The sequence below is a fragment of the Talpa occidentalis genome, unplaced genomic scaffold (genome assembly GCF_014898055.3).
Source record: "Talpa occidentalis isolate TD23 unplaced genomic scaffold, MPIMG_talOcc4v2.1 talOcc4.3, whole genome shotgun sequence".
NCBI classification, from domain to species: Eukaryota; Metazoa; Chordata; class Mammalia; order Eulipotyphla; family Talpidae; genus Talpa; species Talpa occidentalis.
The window spans coordinates 100,821,744-100,845,143 of NW_023603184.1; the positions used below are offsets into that span (position 1 = coordinate 100,821,744).

Genomic DNA, 23,400 nt, shown 5'->3' on the forward strand with positions numbered 1-23,400 from the left:
TTCAGTCCTTCTGCCTGCTCTGCTCCCCGCTCTGGCTCTGGTGAATTCTCTCACCCTCCCGCACTTCTGACTGTACCCAGTGCATGTATAAACAAAACAAACAAACAAACAAACAAACAAATAAATAAATAAATAAAACATGCCTCTATTAAAAATTAAAAAAAAATGAGTAAACAAACTCAAATATATAGACAAATAATGAGATCATAAAATTCAGGTAAGTACTATAAAGAAAATAAGGGACCAAGAAAAAAGTAATATCAAGTTATCTATTTTGCATAACTTTGGTAGAATTGTTGACATGAGGGTGGCACGATGTAAAATGACAGCAGTAAATTCAAGATTTATTTTGAAGAAAAAGTTAACATGAATTGCTGATAGATTTGATGTGGTAAATAAAAGAAAATGAGGAATTAAATGTTTCTTAATAAATTTAAGATGTAGAACCTTTGGAATATTTGCAACCCAAGCTCATATGTCAGAGGATATCTGCATCCTTCCTCTCCTAATTTCACACAATGCAACCAAGGTAATAGGAGGAAATTCTACCACTACTAGAAATGAGGGTCTTCAAAAAAATGGCAAAAAATATTCACCTATGGAGTGTTGTTTAAAATTTTTGATACATCCATACAATTTGTATACAAGCAGTATAAATAAGCTTGTAAGTCTTACCTTGGAGAAAGAAGGTAGCTTCCTTCACCAACACCATCAAAAGTTTGTATGATTATTTATCAAAATAATAACATTACTAGAGTGGATTAGATTACTGTTCAAGAAGGTTCTCTCTCCACTTCCATGGGAGTTTACTTCTCTGTTGTTAAGCTTGACCATGTGACTGGCTTTAGATTCATGTAAGTCAAGTATATTTCCATGACCTTTGGCTTTGGGTTTAGTCATGTTCTTGCAAGTTTGTGCTCATTCTCTTACATCTCTGGCAAAGCCATGAGAAAGGTTTCCGCTATGTGGCTGCTGTACCTTTAGCCTGTACCTCAGAAAATATATACATGGAGCAGCTCAGAGCTGTCCCCACAGCAGCAAGCAATCCAGCTAGCCCTGCAGTTTAAATTTGTTCAGCCAAGCTTCTCCTTGATCAACCTATTCACAGATGCCTGAGAAACAAAGGTGTATTGTTGAATGCCATTGGATTGCATGGCTGGTTGTTATACAGCATTACAGTGACAAGAGTGACTAACATTATCTCTGGTTAAGGGAGCAATTGTGATTTTTAAGCTATTTGCATTTTTTCCTAATTAATAGGTAGTTTAGTATAAATTACCTTTAGAATCAGAAAAAAAAACTATATCCATTATATGAGAAAGAGAATGTACAAAAAAAGGTAATTTATATGCACTTACTGTTGTAAATGATCAGTGGCAAGAGCCACTCTCTCTCTGCGTTGTTTTTCTGCTTTTTCTTGCTCTTCTTTAAAAGCTTTTTCAATGTTGAGTTTCAATTGTTCTTCCCATTTTTTATCTGATTTTATTCTTCTCTTCTGAGATTCAATCTGTGCATCACGTTCTTTCATAACTTTACTAAGTAGTAGTCCTGACTAAAAAAAAAAAAAACAATATTTTAAGAAAATAGAGTATAGTTATATAGATATGTTAAATGTATATTAAAAAGTAAGAAAACTCAAGTAGTACATGAAAGTGTTTCACTCTTTCTGTCTGGTAAAATTGACATTGCCTTGCATTTTCAATGGCTTTTTTTCTTTCTCCTTGTTTATATATTGCTTCTTCCAGATCAAGAACTTGTCTTTCTGCCTCTATTTCTTCATCACGCTTCTTTTTGGCTTCAAGTTTCTGTTCTTTCATCCCCTGTAAAAAGACAAACTCTTCTATTTTCAGTTTACCATTTAACTTTCTAAAATATAACATTATAATGTAATGCTTTGAGCATTCATAATGAGTCTTTATTGTATTTTCTTATAGTAATAAAGTCATTACTAAATACATTTATGGGACCTCCCTGGTGGCGCAGGTGGTTGAGTACAGTGCTGTGAAGGGGGCGCAGCCTCTGCAGCGTGGGTTCAATCCTGGCTGGCCTGACAGATACCCACATGGTGCAGCAGACCTCTCCTGTCTCGCCCACTGCTCCCCTCAGCAGTGTACTTCGTCACTCTGCCTGTTCTGTTCCCCGCTGTCTCTGGTGAATCCTCTCATCCTCCCACACATCTGAACCTGTACCCAGGTTCTTGTATACATGAGTAAATCTTAAAATAAATATTTACAATGACATTTCTCTCATATGTTAAGTTTTTTTTTTCTTTTTTTTTTTTTTAATTTTAACATTTGTGCTTTATTTATTTATTTATTTATTTATTTTAATTTATACAAGCACTGGGTACAGTCAGAAGCGTGGGAGGGTGAGAGAATTCACCAGAGCCAGAGCAGGGAGCAGAGCAGGCAGAAGGACCAAAGTACACTGCTGAGGGGAGCAGCGGGCGGCAGGAGAGGTCTGCGTGCCATGTGGGACCCTCCGCCAGTGGCCTGGGAGCTGGCGGGGATCGAACCGGCGCTGCAGAGGCCGCGGGCAGCTTCGCAACCCAGCGCTCAACTGCTGCGCCACCAGGGAGGCCCTCTCATATGTTAAGTTCCCATATATAACCTAGGATTGTTTTTAGGTCTCCTGATCTATTCTTCGTCAAATCTCTATGTTTATTCTCAGTTTTTAATTGTCACAGGTTTATAGTAAGCCTTGTTGGTCAGACGCATTTTCATTTCTCCATGGAAGTGTAAAGCATAATGTACAATGCACTATTTCTGTGTAAAAAAATAATAAGTAAAAGAGAGCATTACCTATTCCTCCATCCCTGTATACAACTAGGTCTTGTTTAAAATCAAGTTTTTTCATGTATAATTTAATTTTAGTATGTAGCACTAGTACATTTATAGAAGTGTTGCATCCTCCCAAAATATTTCTTCACTCCCTATTAAGGGCAAATACTCCCGCCACCTGTAGTCCCTGGCAACCACTAGTCTGTTTTCTTTACCATTAGCTTTGCTTTTTTCAATAGCTCATATAATACATAAATAATATCAGTCATGAATTAATTCTTCCCTTTTCTAGAAAAAACAATTGATTAAATCACAACACTGTTTCTAAAGCAAGTCCTTTCCCAAAGTTAAACATATGCAACAAAGTAAGGAAACATGCTAAGTTTATAAACACATGCAGCAAAGTAAGGAAACATGCTAAGTTTATTAAAAAATGAAATTCTAGACAGAAATTATGCTTGCATAAAGTCTTAATAATTCTACTAGGAATAGATTATACTAGGCCTCCCTGGTGGCCTAGGGGTTAAGTCTCAATGCTATCACTGCTACGGCCTGACTTCAGCTAACCCACATATGGTGCAGCAGACCTCTCCTGTCCAGCCCACCACCACCCTCAGCAGTGTATTTCAGTTAATCTACCTGTTCTGCTCCCCACTCTGTCCCTGGTGAATTCTCTCATCCCTCTGCACTCTGGCCTACACAATAAAAATTGGTAAACTGCATTTCAATAAAGTTAAAAACTATTCTTTAAAAGTGTGAGAAAAGGGGCCTCCCCGGTGGCGCAGTGGTTGAGCGCTGGGTTGCGAAGTTGCCCGCAGCCTCTGCAGCGCCGGTTTGATCCCCAGCTGCTCCCCGGCCACCGGAGAAGGGTCCCACATGGCACGCAGGCCTCTCCTGCCGCCCGCTGCTCCCCTCAGCAGTGTACTTCGGTCCTTCTGCCTGCTCTGCTCCCCGCTCTGGCTCTGGTGAATTCTCTCACCCTCCCGCGCCTCTGACTGTACCCAGTGCTTGTATAAATAAATAAATAAATCTTTAAAAAAAAAATAAATAAATAAAAAAATAAAAGTGTGAGAAAATAAAAAGCCAAGTCAATATACTGAGAGAAAATATTTAATAAAGGACTTGTATTCAAAATATATTTTAAAAATTCCCTCAACTCCATAGAAAAATAAACCCAATTTAAACACAGACAAGAAAAATGTGAACACATCACCAAAGACAGTAGACAGAAAACAAGTTCATTAAAAGATGTTCAACATTATGGTATTCAGAGAAATTCAAAATAAAACTATAATGAGATAATATTTCACACCTATTAGAATGTTTATTATTTAAAAGACTGACCATAACAAATGCTGGCAAGAATGCAAAATTACAACTACTTTGGAAAACAGTTTCCAAGTCTGTTACCAAGTTAGACATGTACCTATCTATGATTCAGGCAATCTACACCAACATATTTACCCAAGAAAAATGAAGTATATGTCCATATAGAGACATATATGAATGTGCATAGCAGCTTCATTTATAATAATGCTAAAAACTGAAAATAGTTCATATGTCAATACATGGTGAGATCCTCAATTGTACAGATAAACTGTGGTACAGTCATACAATGGGATACTCATCAGTAAAACTGACACACAACATGATGAAAAAACATCTAAATAATTGTGCTGATTTCATCATAATAAAAAGCAGATTAGTGATTGCCAGGGGACAGAGGAACAGGGGTCTGGAGGAGTGAGAGGGAATATAGTGATATAAGAGAAAACTATTTTTTGGATGATGAATATGTTCATTATCTATCTTTTTTTTTTTATAGAGGCATGTTTTTATTTATTTATTTATTTGTTTGTTTGTTTTGTTTATACATGCACTGGGTACAGTCAGAAGCGCGGGAGGGTGAGAGAATTCACCAGAGCCAGAGCGGGGAGCAGAGCAGGCAGAAGGACCGAAGTACACTGCTGAGGGGAGCAGCGGGCGGCAGGAGAGGTCTGCGCGCCATGTGGGACCTTCCTCTGGTGGCCGGGGAGCAGCCGGGGATCGAACCAGCGCTGCAGAGGCTGTGGGCAGCTTCGCAACCCAGCGCTCAACCACTGCGCCACCGGGGAGGCCCTTCATTATCTATCTTAATGAACATAATGGTGGTTTCAGGGGTGTATAACTATGTCAAAACTTGTCAAATTGTACACTTTCAATTTTTTTTTAATCATATATCACACCTAAATAAAGCTGTTGAAAATGTGTTTCAATGCAGTTTTTTTATATTTTACACATTAAAAAAAAGTACTAAGAACCCAGGCGTACTCCTGGGTTAATACTTACTGCATATGTATTAGTCCAATGTTTTACCAGTTCTTGGGATCGGAAATGCATTTCTTTCTTTGCCTTTCTTTCTGCACGAAGGCATGCTGCTTCTCTTGTCAAACTGTCAAGGCTGTCTCGAATTCTTTTCCATTCATCTTGCGGAATTATGGTGACCTGCCGGAGATCTACTTTGCTAGGCAGAAGAGGTGGATAGCAAACTTGACCTTGTTCAGAATTCTTTATTCCTAATAAATTTATAAAATGAATATTAAAGATTTTTCAACAAGAATTTAAGTGATACTTTTCCTCAGGTGTTTCTGTACTGGCATGACATTTGGAAATGTATTTCAAATAATAATTTTATTTTGTTATCTTAAGAACAGCAGAGATCATGTGGAAAGTATAAACCCTGAAACCAGAAGACATAGACTTGAGTCCTTGCTCAGTCAGTTCCTTACTGTGTAAATTTGGGCGAGTCATTTAAATTCTTGGAGCCTCAGTACTAACCAACAGTTGAGGGTACTCCCTAACCCCCTAATTAAGGGACACAAGCCCAGAGTAAAAACATTACTATAAAGAAGCTATAGCACCTGAAGACAGTTGTCTCCCAACAAATCAGTAACTTGAAAGAAAGATAAACTTCAAGGTTTTTGGCTTTCTAAAACTCGCAGTTATGGGAAGATAAGGCCCTAAATAGGGAAAATTTTAACAACTCTCTTTGTTTTCCTCAATGCATAGATAATTTCAGGCAAATACATTTTCTAGACCCCTAGCCAAATTTTCTTTTCCTCAGAAATCCTTGAAATAACTGGAGATAAACCTCACTGAAAAGCTGAGAATTCGGGGAGCTTTCTCAGAGTTATCTACAGGCTGTTCTCAGGGTCCAAGTACTTACTCTTGGTTTTTTAATATACTCATTTAAGGCTTTGCACTCTGCTGTCCCCTCTCAGGGGACATCGGAATTCTAGCATATCACTCGGACGTCCCCTCTCAGGGGACATTGCAATTTATTAGTGATTACGGGGAATTGAGTTATTTCAACGCAGCTTTTTGAGACATGCATGTTTCCCTGAAGTTTTATCTTGAAATGGCACAAGAAATTAAATCAAAATATCGTAAAATTACTAAGATATATACAAGAAATGTCAGCGGGTTTTGTGTCGGACGAGAACATGAGATGCATGCTCCCGACGGTCCGAGCACTTCGCCATGCCACTTGAAAAGAGCGATAAGGGGAGTTTGTAGAAGAAAGGTCGGTTTTCGAACATAGCGCGCACTGTATAGTGAGATATATAATTACAAATAAACAAGTCTACATCTGGAGGAAAAGATTTTCAAAGCTGAGCTCATTTTGGTTTGAAGCTTCGAGCAGTGCACATAGATCTAACGAGGAGAAAATCGGAAAAGTGATTCTTTTCTTAGTGACTAAATTGTTTGGTGAAAGCTATTTTGGTAAATATCATCTTGTCAGTTACTAACAACAATTAGAAATTTTCAACCCATGCATTTATTCATATTTTTTATTAGAACAATGGCAAAGCATCCAACCACGAATGAGTCTCATGACCCAAGTAGTAGTGAAGATGAGCTCCAGATGGACCTCTATACAGACACGTTAGAAAGACTAACTGTAGGACCTCCCCGGTGGCGCAGCGGTTGAGCGCTGGGTTGCGAAGCTGCCCGCGGCCTCTGCACCACCGGTTCGATCCCCGGCTGCTCCCCGGCCACAGGAGGAGGGTCCCACATGGCGCGCAGACCTCTCCTGACGCCCGCTGCTCCCCTCAGCAGTGTACTTCGGTCCTTCTGCCTGCTCTGCTCCCTGCTCTGGCTCTGGTGAATTCTCTCACCCTCCCGCGCTTCTGACTGTACCCAGTGCTTGTATAAACAAAACAAAACAAACAAATAAATAAATTAATTTAAAAAAAAAAAGGAAAGACTAACTGTAGAACAAAACGACAGCAGTGAGAGTGATATCGTTCAACCTAGACGGCCACGAATTGTTCGCATAGATAGCGAAAGCGATAATAGTAGTACGGGAGAAAACACACGGCAACATGACAACGTATCGTCAAGCGAAGAGTGGGAAGATGTTACCGAATCGGACGTTCCTCCAGCCACGATAAATTTTGATTTACACGAAGAAATAGCCGGACCACAAGTCCCAAGTAACATAAAAGAGCCCATAGACTATTTCACATTATATTTTACTGAAGGATTAGTAGACAGCATAATAAAAGAGACAAACAATTATGCCAAAGAAGAAATTGGAAAGAAACAGCTTTCCCGAAAGTCAACTTGGCACAAGCGGTACAATATTACCAAAGAAGAATGTTTAGCATTTATCGCCGTCATCCTGAATATGGGATTGATTCAACTTCCCAACATGCAAGAATACTGGTCTACTGCTGCCAATAGTAGAATCCCTTTTTTTTTTTCGGAAACATTTACCAGGTCCAGATTTATGCAGATATTTTGGTTGTTACATTTGAACAAACCCACACAAGGAAATGCAACGGTAAGAACTCGCATTCAGAAAGTTAGCAACTATTTAGAATATATAGATAGCAAATTTAGACAGTATTTCATGCCATATAAAGCAGTCGCTGTGGATGAATCTGTTGTAAAGTTCAAAGGCAGAATAGCATTTATTACGTATAATCCCAACAAGCCAACAAAGTGGGGTATACGCATATATGCGCTGGTGGACTCAAGAATGGGATACTTATTTACAATACTTCCATACTATGGCAGCATAACCTCTGATAATATATCCCGGCCGGATCTTCCAGTAAGTACCAGGATTCCGCTACATTTATTCAAGAAATTATTAGAAAGAGTTCCTGATGCAAAAGGATACCACATGTTCACCGACAGGTACTATACCAGTATCCTTTTAGCGGAAGAACTGCTAAAGATGAATTGTCATCTTACTGGCACTATAAAGATAAATTGAAAAGGTGTACCGACACAAATAAAAAAAACAAAATTTTCAACCAATAAAACAGTTGCATACAGAAAGAATAATACTACGCTTCTTGCGTGAAAAGATAAAAGAATTATTACCATGCTCACCAATTATTATAACACAAAACTACAATCTACCCAGAGAACATTACGCGGTGGACATATCGTAACAGTCAGTAAGCCTCAAATGGTGTTAGAATATACGGCAAATATGGGTGGTGTGGATCGTGCGGATCAATATGCTTCGACATATTGTTTCCTCCGTAAATCGCTCAAATGGTGGAGGAAGTTATTTTTTGGGGGGTTGGAAATGTGTGTGATAAACTCATACATAATGTATTGCATCGAAAAACCAACAAGTAATGAAACGCCAATGACACACCACAAGTTTGTCAAGACACTTGTTGACCAATTAAAGGGCGATTTTCGTGTATGGAGAACGCGTCCATCCACATCTTCTGCGGACAATAGATTAAACAATAAACTACATATTCCCGATGTGGGACAAAGAAAACAGGACTGCATTGTGTGTTCTAACAGGAAAACACCTGGTGGCAGGCGTCAAACCACTTATTACTGTCAAACATGCACTAATCAGCCTGCAATGCATATTGGGGAGTGTTAAAAAACTTGTCATACTGTACAAAATTATAAACAATAAAATATTGGTTTTTTTTTTGCAAATATACATTCCTCGATGTCACCCAATTCATATAAGTCCAATATCATTATAATACGTTACTTGGTTCCAAAATTATACTAAATAATACGAGGGTCTATAAATGCAAGTTTCCCCTGCAAAGTAGCGTCGAGCAGCTGGTAGCCAATGTCCAGAATGGTTCGGAGTGCAAAGGGTTAATTTTGCTTGCCTCAATTTATTTCTAGTCAACAGTATCATCATCACTAAAGCTGAGGTCAATAATACCTAACCCAACAGGTTGTTTTTTTTGTTTGTTTGTTTTTTTAAAGATTTATTTATTTATGCAAGGAAGAGTTAGGGTACAGGCCAGAGGTGCGGGGGAGGGGGGGTAAAAGGATTCACCAGAGACAGAGTGGGGAACAGAACAGGCAGACTGACTGAAATACACTGCTGAGGGGAGTAGCAGGAGAGGTCTGTTGCACTGTGTGGGTCAGCTCCCTAGCCAGGGATTGAACGTGTCCTGCAGTGGCTGCGGACAGCTTCATAGTGCTGCAACTTAACCCCTTACGCCACCAGGAAGGCCCCTAAAAGCATCTTAAATGACACAGTTAAGCTTAGAGAAATGTTCCTACCCTTTCAATCAATTGAAATTCTTAATTATAAACAATCAAACTCAATCTAACTAGTTAAGCAGAAGATGAATTCATTAAGGGATACCAGAAAGCACACTGAATCAAAGAGCCGAAGAGCTATCCTCCGATGCTATACAAAGCACACCGTGAGGGTCCAGAAAAGGTTCAAGGCAACTGGCATTAGGTAAACATCTGGACCTGGCCCACTTAGAACTTGCTCCGTCAGATGCTATATACCTGAACCTTCACCAGTAATACACTTTTACTGCCACTCTCCCCAGAAAATGGATTGAATGTGTTGTTTCTTCATATCATTCTCTTCAGAATATAAATCTAGCACATGTACGATGGTCTCTCTAAGTGCAGGGCCCATGCCTGCATCATAGAGTGAAGAAGACAGAAAAAAATGAATTCTGCCTTTCACATGAGGAGGTGGGACTAGAAAGGAGGGAAATTCACCAAAATAGGAAACACATTTGAATAATGAAAGGTGGGACCACAGCATTGTAAAGGTAGTAAAGGAAAGAATGGGTAAGAGGGTAGACTCCAGAGACAGACTACTTGAGCTTTTTTTGAAAATTCCAATATGAACTATGTGAATCAAGACAAAATTATTTAACCCTTTGAGTCTATACCCTTGATTGCAAAATGGAGATATAAATAATACTTTATATGGTGGGTATGAAAATTAAATAAAGAAATATTTTAAGGTCCTCCCTGGTGGTGCAAGGGGTTAAGCACCACACTATGAAGCAATCCAAAGCCTCTGCAGCACAAGTTTGATCCCCAGCCCTCCAAGGAGCAACCCACATGGTGCAGCAGACCTCTCCTGACTCGCCCACTGCTCCACTCAGCAGTGTATTTCAGTCAATCTGCCTGTTCTGTTCCCCACTCTGTCTCTGGTGAGTCCTCTTAACCCCAGCATCTCTGGCCTGTGCCCCAGCTCTTGTATGCATAAATAAATAAATCTTTAAAAAAAGAGAGAAATATTTTTAAATGATTTAGAATAGTGTCAGGCATACAATAAGTTCAAATAAATATTAGTTATTAGGCAAATGTCTATTTGGATTCTTTTTATATTTCAGGTCATAGTTTAAAAAGGACAAGATACATGAACAAAGAGCAAAATAGAATATGAATAGAAAGACCCTCAAGCAGTAGAGATCAGATAAAAGCAGTGACAAGTAACATAAGGGTATCTTAAACCAGCCCATTTGCCTGTGATCATCAGCACATTTTTCATGGTTTATAAAATCTTTTTTTAATTGAGACTTTTTTTTTAAGTTAACAATTTTTTTAAAGATTTATTTATTTATTTATTTATACAAGAACCGGGGTACAGGCCAGATTCATGGGAGGGTGAGAGGATTCACCAGAGACAGAGTGGGGAACAGAACAGGCATACAGACGAAATACACTACTGAGGGGAGCAGCGAGTGAGACAGGAGAGGTCTGCCGCGCGATGTGGGACCCTTGCCGGCCAGCTGTGATCGAAACCAGCGCTGCAGAGGCTGCAGACAGCTTCACAGCGCTGCACTCAATCGCCTGCGCCACCAGGGGAGGCCCGAGACATATTAATAATTCACCCATCACCCATAAAACTCACCTTCATAAAGAGTTTTTAGTCTATTCACAATGCTGTGCAACCATCTAATTCTGGAACATTTTACTACCCAGAAAGGATTACTGTGTAGTAATCCTGTGACTACCACTAAACTACTTTCTTTTCTGTTGTTGTTTGTTTTTAATGATGTAACTTTGGTTTACAATACTATGTAATTCTGAGGTAAAAGATCATACCTCTTCAGATGTATTTTACCACAACACACCCACCACAAAGGCACGCAAAGTCTTCTTCCATAGTTCATCAGATCCCTTTCACAGTTTGCTCTCCACCTTCCCCTTTACAGATAGATTTCTAGGTTTGATATTGGATTGGTTTGGTTTGACCCTTTGTTTTATTTCTTATATTCCACATATAAGTGCAAACAGGATTTTTATCTGGAAATCTCTTAATTCCTCCATCATTTTTGAAGAATAGTTCTGCTGAATATAAAAATCTCACCATTTTCTTCCAATACCATGACTACATCAACCTGCTGCCTTCTGGAACTCTTTATTTATTTATTTAAGATTTTTTTTTTTAATGCATACAAGAGCTGGGGTGTAGGCCAGAGATGCAGGGTAGGGCGTGAGAGGATTCACCAAACAGAATAGGGAGCAGAACAAGTGGACTGACTGAAAAACACTGCTGTAGGGGAGCAGCAGGTGAGATGAGAGGTCTGCTGCACCATGTGATCGGCTCATGCTGCAGTGGCTACCAATAGCTTCATAGTGCTGAGACTTAACCCCTTGCACCACCAGGGAGGCCTCTGCCTTCTGGAACTCTTAAGTGTGTCTTATGAGCAATCAGTGTTTGATCTTATTAAGGCTTACTTGCACAGGTGTCTTGCAAAATTTTCTCTCTTGGGCTTTTGGCAATTTGATCATGATGCATTTGTTTCTGGAATTCTTTGAGTTTATCCTTTTAGAAGACAATTGAGCTTTCTTAGTGGATAGATTAATGTTTTCACTCAACTTTGGGAAGCTTTTGGTCATTATTTCTTAAAATATTTTCTTATCCCTTTCCTCTTTCTAGGACTCAAATTATATTATGTTGGTATACTTGCCGGTGGCCTATATTTCTCTGAAGATCTGTTCATTTTTCGTCATTCTTTTTTTCTTCTGTTCCTCAGATTGCATATTCTCAATTTATCTTCAAGTTTACTCTTTCTTCTGCTGTATGGTATTGAATCCCTCTAGTGAATTTTTTATTTCAATTATTGTCCTTTTCAACTCCAAAATTTCTATTTGGATCCTTTTTTTTAAATTTCTGTCACTTTACTGATATGCTCTTTTTGGTGAGTCAGCATACTTAGTAGTTTCTGGTAGTTCCTTTGGCATTTTTTTTCTCACTCTTCAAACATATTTACAATAGATATAAATTTATAAAAGTAAATTATTTCATAAGCCTAAATTCTGAGTTTTTATAGGGAGAGTTTCTATGGAAACTTTTTCCCTATATGTGGGCCATTTTTTTTTTAAAGGCACATTCATTCTGCATCATAATCAGACTATTATATTTAGCAATCAACTGCATGGGTGAAAAAAGAACCTATATTATAATCATTTGTTGGGATACTTTACACGGAACAGAAACTAAACTAACTTGTTATACAATTAGTTACAAATACAGTCTCAGTTTTCTGCCCATACACGTAAAGATAGTCCAAATTCCTAAGATACTAGTTCTCACCATGACAACCCTAGATGGGTATTTACAAAATTTAAACTAAAATAATTGGAATTAATAAAGCGCTCTTTAGATGTCCCACTAGGCTATTTCTATTCCAAAATCAAAATTTAAATAACAGGTTATCTAAATTACACAACCTTAAGTAGCATTATTTTTTATATTCTGATACAGCTTTTACCATACATAGAGACCTTACCTTCATTTTTAGAAATGAGGAGATTGAGACTCTCATTCAGAGACTTTCCTAAAACCACTCAGGCTCACAAGCTGAGTTCACTGATATTTCCAAATACCAATAACAAAATAACAAAATTCAAGCACTCAAAAATCCTGCAAAAACCAGATTTTTGGAGCCTCAACAGCATAGTTTGAGGATCTGACCTGCTGGGAGTCAATTTGAGTTTCTCACTTCTTCACCCCTGCTGCTGTAAACTTTCTCAACCCATCCCCACTTCCCTTTTCCCCCTTCCACCTGTGAACTTATTGTGAACATTGTGGGACCCTCACCTCCCTGATCTACTAGGCAAGAAAGCAAAGCCATCTGCATAAGCTTAATGTTAGAACTAGCTCTGTCCCTTTCTGTGAAGCAGCCAGCAAGAATCTGTTGCCAGCAGGCAAATCAAACTTTCAGCCTCCACTGAAGACTCGAAGGAGTTACCTGAAGATTTTAACAATGGGTACCTAGCCTATGTGTCTCCACAATGCATTCTTTAGAAGTCAGGAAAATTATTAAACCCCAATATTTGCCCTCTTCTGCACACAGAAAACAGAAACAGATATTTCTTTAGGTTGAGATAACTTAGGAAATTGTAAGATCTAAGCCTTCAGATGAAAACCAGAAACCCCCTATCAAGAATCCATTTTTTTTTTTTTAATAGAGGCATGCTTTATTTATTTATTTGTTTTTTTGTTTATACATGCACTGGGTACAGTCAGAAGCGCGGGAGGGTGAGAGAATTCACCAGAGCCAGAGCAGGGAGCAGAACAGGCAGAAGGACTAAGTACACTGCTGAGGGGAGCAGCGGGCGGCAGGAGGGGTCTGCGCGCCATGTGGGACCCTCCTCCGGTGGCCGGGGAGCAGCCGGGGATCGAACCAGGGCAGCAGAGGCTGCGGGCAGCTTCGCAACCCAGCGCTCAACCGCTGCGCCACTGGGGAGGCCCCAAGAATCCATTTTTTAAGAACAGTGACTCCTGTTCCTTTGCTATAGGTATGCTACTCTATAATAAGGTATGTAAACTCAAATGTGTGATTAATTGTCAAAGCAGTTTTCACACGGTAAAATTTGTCAGACTGTTTCCAAGATTCAAATTCTCACTTTATTCTATAAAGCTTTTGTTTAACCATCATTGAGAATTTTATTTAAAGTCATCTCACCGATTCACCTGAGAGCAAAACTACACAGAGCCCAAGGAAACCCAGAGGGTTAGTGTCCACTTGGAGCCCATTTCCAAGCATTTCAAGGCAACCAAAGCCCTTACTTGAAATCCTCTCCTCTTAACACAATGCATGGAAGACAGAAACCTATTGTTCTTGTTTAAGCCAGGATGGGTCAGTTTAGCTCACCCGTGCTTTCCTTCGCCTGTCCTCGGCGCCGACCGAAACGCACCATCATCTCTGATGAGATGCCCATGGCAGTCTCAGGCTCGGAAAAGCAATTCCAACTCCAAGAGAGACCGCCTCCTACCAGTGGAGTGTTTATGCCAAAACGCGCGGTTGCTTGGTAACGCCTGCGGAAGTGACGCAGGCAGTCGCTGAGGGACGAGGAACGCGCAGCAGCGGGCCAAGGCCCGGGAGACCGACTGCGCCTGCGCGGAACCCGAGGCCCAGCGTGGGCGTGAGGCGGCCCTGCCGGGGGGGGGGGGCGCGGGGACGACGCCGGAGGCCTGAGGCGCGCACGCCTGCACGACGGCCGCCGCGCTAACGGCTGCCGAAACCCAGCCTAGGTCAGTGAGCAGCCTCCGGCCCGGCCCGGGCTGGTGCTCCTGTCCTCACCCAACGCGCGTCTCAAGCGGGACGACTCGAAACTTGGTTCCGGCGCCTCCCTTTGGGGCCGCTCCGGCTGCCGTGTGGGCGGCCTCGGCGTGGTATGTGTGGCCCTGGCGTGTCAAGTGTGGCCCCCAGCGGCCCCCCGCGGGTGGCAGGCGTGGAGCGATACCTTCTTGAACTGTGGAAACTCAGGGAGTGACAGAAAATGTTGTGAAGTTCTGTGGGTTCTAAGGCACGATCAGGGCTAGATGGTGCTTGGGTTTTTAAAAATGAAACTGTTACCGTTTGGATGTGGTCCTCGAATATTCACGCTAGGCCCTTTTATGTATTTAAATTTTCTTGGTAAACAGTAAATTGAGTGTGTTTGGGGGACCAATGAGACTTTTAAAGTCACGGTTGTCTGTTAAGAGTGACTGAGCGGCCTCCCTGGTGGCGCAGAGGGTTAAGACGCAACCTATGAAGCTACCCGGAGTTTGATCCCCGGCCAGGGAGCTACCCACATGGCGCAGCAGACCTCTCGTGTCTCGCCCACTGCGCCCCTCAGCAGTGTATTTCAGTCAGTCTGCCTGTTCTGCTCCTCCCCTCTGTCTCTGGTGAATCCTCTCAGCCCTCACACCTCTGGCCTGTACCCCAGTTCTTGTATGCATAATTAAATAAATCTTTTTTTAAAAAGTCTTAAAAAAAAAAGTGAATGAGGGCTTGATTTTAAAATAGCCTTTTCTAATACATCCTTATACAAATGGTTTTATTACAAGCTACTTAGCTGTGACACATACACATTAGCCACCAAATTGCGCTCAGAATGAAAAGAGCCAAGATTTTAAATTACTGAACTTCTAATACATAATTGTACTGTTTTTTCTTTAGGTTTTCTATGAGATGGTCTTCTTTAATAATGCTGGTAAGTGTGAAAGGATCAATATTTGTTGACACAAATTAGTTTTTGACAAAAAACACATATGCAACATATGTGTTTTTTGGAAGTCGAGTTTTTGCCTCCAGAATTTGTCAGTTTGACGGGGTGGTCAGATTACATTGGACTTCCAATATCTAATTCTAACTCTAACCCATCGATTTTCACAAGTCATGTAGATCTGGTTGGTTATCTCTATAAAATCCACTCTTTTCTGTTGTTTAACTGTGCTGTGAATTTAAGAAGGTAGCACTTTGATTTGAAACAGTTTAAATTATTGAGGTGAAGTTTATTATTATATAAAGAGAATGTAGATAAAGAATGTACTACAGTTGAACCACCCACTATCCTAGCACAGTACACAGGGATTTTTTTTAACCACAATGGGATTATATTGTACTCACTATTTTTTTACTTGTTTTAATTTTTTGATATGTATTTATATATATATATTTTTACATCATTGTTCATTTTGTACTTCTGATTTCTCCTATCAGGTGTAGACCCCACTAAGTCACACATAGTCTCTTGTGCTCTTTCTGCCTCTGTTTTGATCCCTCCCTCTCCCTGTCCCTTGCTGAATGTCTCTGATTTATAGTTTGCTGCTAGTTTTGTTCTGATTCCTTGTTTGGTTGGGTTTTTTTTTTTTTCCCCCTCATCCCTTGTTTGGTTTCCCTATATTTCTCCTATAACTGAAACTATCCGATACTTTTTTTTAAAAAAAAAGATTTATTTATTTATGCATACAAGAACTGGGGGATAGGCCAGAGGTGCAGGAGGGAGTGTGTGTGAGAGGATTCACCAGAGGCAGAGTCTGGAGCATAACAGGTGGATCTACTGAAATACACTGCTGAGGGAAGCAGCGGGTGAAACAGGAGAGGTCTGCTGCACCATCTGGGTTAGCTCCCTGCTTCGAACTCATGCTGCAGTAGTTGATGATAGCTTGATAGCACTGAGACTTAACCCCTGTGCCACCAGGGAGGCCCCAATATTTTTCTTTTTCCTTCTGACATTTCACTGAGCGTAATCCCTTCCAGTGCCATCCATGTTGTGAGTTTATCTTTTTTGATTCTTGAATAATATTCCACTGTGTGTGTGTGTGTGTATATGTATATACACCATATCTTCTTGATCTAGTCATCTGTTTTTGGGCATTTAGGTTGTTTCCATATCTTAGATATTGTAAATAGTACTGTAGTAAACTAGGAGTGTAGGTTTCCTTTCAGATTAATGGTTTCATATCCTTTGCATAGATTCCTAGGAATTGCTGTTTATTACAGTAGCTCCATAAAGGTCCTCCACATGGCTTTGCATAGTGGCTAGACCAGTTTACATTCGCACCAGCAGTGTAAGAGGGTTCCTTTTTCTCCACATACTTTCCAGCATTTGTAATAACCAGTTTTTTAATATGGGCCATTCTCACTTGAGTGAGATGGTATCTCATTTTGGTTTTGATTTGCATTTCCCTAATTATAAGTGATGTTGAGCATTTTTTCATAGACCTTTTGGCCATTTGCATTTCCTCTTTGGAATAGTATCTTTTTAGCTCTTCTGCCCATTTTTTGACTGGTGTGACTTACTTGTTTAATTATTATTGAACATATTTTATTTTATTTATTTATTTATTTTTTTTTTAAAGATTTATTTGTTTATTTATTTATTTATACAAGCACTGGGTACAGTTAGAAGCGCGGGAGGGTGAGAGAATTCACCAAAGCCAGAGCGGGGAGCAGAGCAGGCAGAAGGACCGAAGTACACTGCTGAGGGGAGCAGCGGGCAGCAGGAGAGGTCTGCGCACCATGTGGGACCCTCCTCTGGTGGCCGGGGAGCAGCTGGGGATCGAACCTGTGCTGCAGAGGCTGCCGGCAGCATCGCAACCCAGCGCTCAACCGCTGCGCCACAGGGGAGGCCCATGAACATATTTTAAAGGCTAAATAAATATTCCATTATATGGCTATCACATCTTATTTAACCAGTCCCTTATTCTTGGTTTTATTTATTTATTTTTTTTTAATTTTCTAGAGGCATGTCTTATTTATTTATTTATTATTTGTTTGTTTGTTTGGTTTATACATGCACTGGGTACAGTCAGAAGCGCGGGAGGGTGAGAGAATTCACCAGAGCCAGAGCGGGGAGCAGAGCAGGCAGAAGGACCGAAGGACACTGCTGAGGGGAGCAGCGGGCGGCAGGAGAGGTCTGCTCACCATGTGGGACCCTCCTCCTGTGGCCGGGGAGCAGCCAGGGATCGAACCGGCTGCAGAGGCTGCAGGCAGCTTCGCAACCCAGCGCTCAACCGCTGCACCACCGGGGAGGCCCTATTCTTGGTTTTATATATGTAGTTTCCAATTTTCATTACTACTAATTCTTTTTTTTTTTTTTTAAAGATTTATTTATTTATTTATTTATACAAGCACTGGGTACAGTCAGAAGTGCGGGAGGGTGAGAGGATTCACCAGAGCCAGAGCAGGGAACAGAACAGGCAGACTGAAGTACACTGCTGAGGGGAGCAGCGGGCGGCAGGAGAGGTCTGCGTGCCATGTGGGACCCTCCTCCAGTGGCTGAGGAGCAGCCGGGAATTGAACCAGTGCCGCAGAGGCTGCGGGCAGCTTCGTAACCCAGCGCTCAACCACTGCACCACTGGGGAGGCCCACTACTAATTCTTATGGAGAGAATAGTTAATAATATTTTTGAGTTTTAATAAATTGATTTTGAAGTAGATTCACATTTTTAAAAAATTTGTGCACATCCTTTTAAGGCTTTAAGTAGAGCACTTAATCTTTTAATGTTTATTAACAAAATGTAGTACTTGCTTATTGTTTAACAAGGGAAAATGGATTCTTGAAATCTACACATAATTAGCCAAACACTGGTGATTTTATTAACTTACTATTCCCTGTTTTTCATTTTTAAGGTTTTTGTTTAATTAACATTTTCTTTCTTTCATTGCCAAGAGTTGCTTTTCTTTTCTTTTTTGTACAGTAACTTCCTTTTTCTTTTTTTTTTTTTTTTACAATTATAAACATTAGTTTACAACACTGTTCATGATTCAGAGGTACAGTTTCACACCTCTTCAGATATAAGTTACCACAGCATATCTACCACCAAGGTACCCATAAGTCCTCCATGACAGTCCATTGGGCCACCTCCTCTCTTTGCTCTCCACCCTCCCCATTTTATAGCCTCAATTCTGTTGTCAGAATTCTAGGGATTGTTTTTGGTTTTGATTTGTCTCACTCATTGTTTTGTTTCTCTGCATTCCACATCTGAATAACACCACCCACTATTTGTCTTTCTCCTTCTGACTTATTTTTACATGACAGACAGTATTCCCTCCAGTTCCATCCATGTTGTTTCTTTTTTTTTTATTTTTTATTTTTTTTTATAGAGGCATGTTTTTATTTATTTTGTTTGTTTGTTTGTTTTGTTTATACATGCACTGGGTACAGTCAGAAGCGCGGGAGGGTGAGAGAATTCACCAGAGCCAGAGTGGGGAGCAGAGCAGGCAGAAGGACCGAAGTACACTGCTGAGGGGAGCAGCGGGCGGCAGGAGAGGTCTGCGCGCCATGTGGGATCCTCCGCCGGTGGCCGGGGAGCAGCCGGGGATCGAACCGGCGCCGCAGAGGCCGCGGGCAGCTTCGCAACCCAGCACTCAACCGCTGCGCCACCGGGGAGGCCCCATCCATGTTGTTTCAAATGGCAAAACTTCAGCCTTTTTTGTATAACTGCATAGTATTCTATTGTGTAGCTATATCTCACATCTCCAAATCTTAATTATTTTTTATTCTTAATTTTGTCTTTCATACATTTTTATTGAGGTAAGATTGGTTTATAACATTATAAGACACTGTATATATACTACATCATGATCCCCATCAAATGCATTGTTGTCATCTATCATCATATAATTGACCCCCTTTACCTGTTTACCCCCCCAATCCATGTCCCCTCTGGCAATTTCCCATCTGTTCTCTGTATAATTGATGATTTTCTGATGTAAAATAAAACAGCACAATTTCAGAACATAATTTTAAGATTAAATGCTTTTATTAATTTCAGGAATTAAGATGTCTCCAATCCTTTCCTCCAAACCAGAAGACTTTGTTCTCTGCATATAGAATAGGAGTAATGTTGGTCAGAAACTGGCTGATACTTAAAACTGAAGATTATAGTAACTTTAACTTAAGCTCTATGCTGCAGTAAGATTTTCTTGTAAATATTAAGTTGGGTAAGTATGTTAATAAAGGTTTATGTTGCGTGGTAAGAATAAACTAATAGAAAAAGATCTGAAATTAAGAAAAATGTACTTTTAGGTAGAAATTAATAGTACTGCAGCTGTTTTAACTGAGGCTTTTACTACATCTTATTTTGAGGTTAATAGTCCAGGAATTTCAATAATTTATGACTCATTAAACCAAAGCTTGAGGCAGTTTTTAACCAAGAGTGAGATATATTTAAAATTTTTGAAAATAATGTGTAAATTTAGAATGCTTAAACGGTATGTTTAATTTAAAATGTACTTAGGTGCAATATACCGATGATATTGTCAACTATGTTTTGTTACTGTTTATTACATTTTTTCTATGGGAATGTGAATTCTGCATTTAAATCTTGGATTACACATTTAGAAAATCAAGAAACCAGAATGTAGTCCAATACCATGTTTTCCATTTTTATTAACTTTCAAGTCAAACCAACCTGAGTTGAAAATTCCGGTTGTAACACTTAACTAATACTTAACCAGCTTATCAAATACTTAAGCTTCAGTTAACATATGTTTAAAATGAGGATAACAATGCCAACTTAATAGGATTTTGACAATTAAATTAGATGATGATGTAACTTTTTAGTCTAGTGCCTTGTATATAGTGATCTGTCTAAAAATATTACTGTTAAAAAATTTTTTGTTTCTACACAGCAGTTGTAGCCTTTTCTAATTATTTGGTAAAATTACTTCTCTTTTTTACATAATAATTTTCAACCATACTACTGTTGACTAGTTCATTCTTTCCTTTTCTCTTTATCATTAATGCCTTTCATTGTCTTTTTTTTTTAATTCAATTTTTTTTTTAAAGATTTATTTATTTATTTATACATATAAGCACTGGGTACAGTCAGAAGTGCGGGAGGGTGAGAGAATTCACCAGAGCCAGAGCCGGGAGCAGAGCAGGCAGAAGGACTGAAGTACACTGCTGAGGGGAGCAACGGGCTGCAGGAGAGGTCTGCGCACCATCTGGGACCCTCCTCTGGTGGCCGGGGAGCAATCCGGGGATCGAACCAGCGCTGCAGAGGCTGCGGGCAGCTTCGCAACCCAGCGTTCAACTGCTGCGCCACCGGGGAGGCCCCTTTCATTGTCTTTTAATGAAAAGAAACTTAACTGTCATAGCATAAGAAATGTGATTACTAAAGTATGTCCAGATATTTGGCACTCTAGAACTAAACTATCTAGAGAAAATAAAAATAAACATGAAACTTGTTAATAAAAGTTACTGCTAGTCTCAAAGAATTAAATTAACTTCCAATTTAAGTAATTTTTTAAAAAATTCTAGTAGATCACTAAGCAATCATTTAGTTGTAACATTGACATTGGCATTAGAAACTGATTTCGAGTTAAACATCTCTTAATATAAATATTATAAGATTTGATACTAAGTTTGGTCAAATTTTTGATTATTATACATAACCCATTTATTATGAGGATTATTATTCTAAATAATTTTCACTATTACTGATAAGTTAATCAGGATGATTATCCTACATTTCTTTCTGACTTACAACTTTTTTTTTTTTTTTTTTTTTTTTATAAAATAACAGCATCTGATCACTAGAGAACAACTTTTCTTAATTGGACTATAAAAGAACAATTCTTCTCTCACTGGGTAGCTCATAGTTTAATTCTGAGTGCTCAAAGAATCATTCCCACAGGAACACAGTTGATACCATGAGTACCCTGTATGAATACTCTATTTTCCATTAAGTGGAAAACAGCCTTCAACTACTGGATATTGTCAAAGACTAGACGATACATGTAGTTCAATACCATGTTTTCCATTTTTATTGATCTTTTCTTTTTCCTATTGGTGGAGTTCTTCACTATTCTTTTTTAGGATTTCTTGCTAAAACCTCAGAACCATAAAGCAGAAGTCAAAGTCATAACTCACATATGAACTTTGATTCTTAAAAAATGGTGGCTAGGGCCTCTCCAGTGGTGCAGCGGGTTGAGCGCAGGGCTGTGAAGCTGTCCGCAGCCTCTGCAGCACCGTTTCGATTCCCGGCCAGCCAGGCAGATTTTCACATGGCACGGCAGACCTCTCCTGTCTCACTCGCTGATCCCCTCAGCAGTGTATTTCAGTCCTTCTGCGTGTTCTGCTCCCTGCTCTGTCTCTGGTGAATTCTGTCACCCTCCCGCGCCTCTGGCCTGTACCCCAGTGCTTGTATAAATAAATAAATCTTTAAAAAAATTTTTTTAAAATGGTGGCTAAATGGTAGTCTTGAAATGCTTAATCATTTTAACTTGTTTTAGATTAATGCCATATATTAATCCTTTGTTTTAGATTAATGCTCAAAAGTATTTGTCAATTACAAATATTAGCTAGATATGTAAAATAGAGTATCTTCAGAGAATAATATTTCTTCCTTTTCAGGGTAACCCAAATCTGTTTCTGGAACCATGAAAATTTTGCTGGTTTTTGACTTTGACAATACAATCATAGATGACAATAGTGATACCTGGATTGTACAGTGTGCTCCGGAGAAAAAACTTCCTATTGAACTACAAGAGTCTTATAAAAAAGGATTTTGGACAGAATTTATGGGCAGAGTCTTTAAATATTTGGGAGATGAAGGTGTAAGAGAAGATGAAATGAAAAGAGCAGTGACATCAATGCCTTTCACTCCAGGGATGGTGGAACTTCTAAGCTTTATAAGAAAGAATAAGGATAAATTTGACTGCATTATTATTTCAGATTCAAATTCAGTCTTCATAGACTGGGTTTTAGAAGCTACCAATTTTCATGATGTATTTGATGAAGTATTTACAAATCCAGCAGCTTTTGATAGCAGTGGTCATCTCACTGTGGAAAGTTATCATACTCATTCTTGCAATAGGTGCCCGAGGAATCTTTGCAAAAATGTAGTTTTGATAGATTTTGTACATAAACAGTTACAACAGGGAGTGAATTATACGAAAATTGTATATATAGGTGATGGTGGAAATGATGTCTGCCCGGTGACCTTCTTAAAGAAGAATGATGTTGCCATGCCACGGAAAGGATACACATTACAGAAAACTCTTACCAGAATGTCTCAAAATCTTGAGCCTATGGAATCTTCTGTTGTAATTTGGTCTTCAGGTATTGAAATAATTTCTCATTTGCAATTTCTAATAAAGGAATAATATGTCAACAATTGACATGTGTATCAATTAAGTAAAACCCCAGATAAAAGTGACTTAAAAAAAAAAAATGATTTTTTTCCTCTTACTTGAAAGAAATCCAGAGGTAAGTATTTCAAGGCTGCTGTGTTGCTCTATTAACTTCAACAGTTGGCTTCTAACACATGATCCAAGATTGTTGTTCAAGCTCTGGTCCTCATGTCAACATTCTGGACAGCGAAAAACTAGTCAGGGAAGGGGGAGGTTGCATCATTATTTAAATTTCATTGGCTAAAACCTAGCCCACACCTAACTGCAGGGAAAGATTAAAAAAAAAATACAGCTTTTATTACAGACGCTCATATGCCTGGGAAACATTGGAGAAAAGCTATCACAGAATTGAGGTAAGTGCAAGTAGTGGTTTCTACCAAAGGTTGTTAATTGGTAGATTATATTTAAAAATATATTCCCAGAGAGAAAGTAGTTATATTTTGCTTTCCTAGATATTTC

General features: G+C 39.4%; 3 protein-coding genes across 3 annotated transcripts in view; 2 read left to right on the forward strand and 1 right to left on the reverse strand.

Moving 5' to 3' along the window:
* The window catches only part of CFAP210 (cilia and flagella associated protein 210), a 33,952-nt gene extending 19,600 nt beyond the window's left edge, over positions 1–14,352 (reverse strand). The window contains exons 1-4 of the mRNA XM_037523491.2: positions 14,186–14,352; positions 5,109–5,335; positions 1,647–1,820; positions 1,359–1,552 (exon numbers count right to left, since the gene is read on the reverse strand). Coding sequence (XP_037379388.1) covers positions 1,359–1,552; positions 1,647–1,820; positions 5,109–5,335; positions 14,186–14,252 — 662 coding nt within the window. The 5' untranslated portion in view covers positions 14,253–14,352. The remainder of the gene's footprint in view (positions 1–1,358; positions 1,553–1,646; positions 1,821–5,108; positions 5,336–14,185) is intronic.
* A 219-nt stretch (positions 14,353–14,571) lies between these two features.
* PHOSPHO2 (phosphatase, orphan 2) lies at positions 14,572–22,921 on the forward strand. The gene is made up of 4 exons (XM_037523500.2): positions 14,572–14,706; positions 15,476–15,509; positions 19,578–19,746; positions 22,163–22,921. The coding sequence occupies exon 4, from the start codon at positions 22,189–22,191 to the stop codon at positions 22,912–22,914; it is 726 nt and encodes a 241-aa protein (XP_037379397.1). The 5' UTR covers positions 14,572–14,706; positions 15,476–15,509; positions 19,578–19,746; positions 22,163–22,188; the 3' UTR covers positions 22,915–22,921.
* KLHL23 (kelch like family member 23) overlaps positions 22,836–23,400 on the forward strand; it is a 32,126-nt gene continuing 31,561 nt past the window's right edge. Inside the window, exon 1 of the mRNA XM_037523493.2 lies at positions 22,836–22,870. The gene's annotated coding sequence lies outside the window, so the exon portion shown is untranslated. The remainder of the gene's footprint in view (positions 22,871–23,400) is intronic.

Excerpts from the sequence above, each read along its gene's own strand:
- PHOSPHO2 (XM_037523500.2), top strand. The coding sequence starts at position 22,189 with ATGAAAATTTTGCTGGTTTTTGACTTTGACAATACAATCATAGATGAC.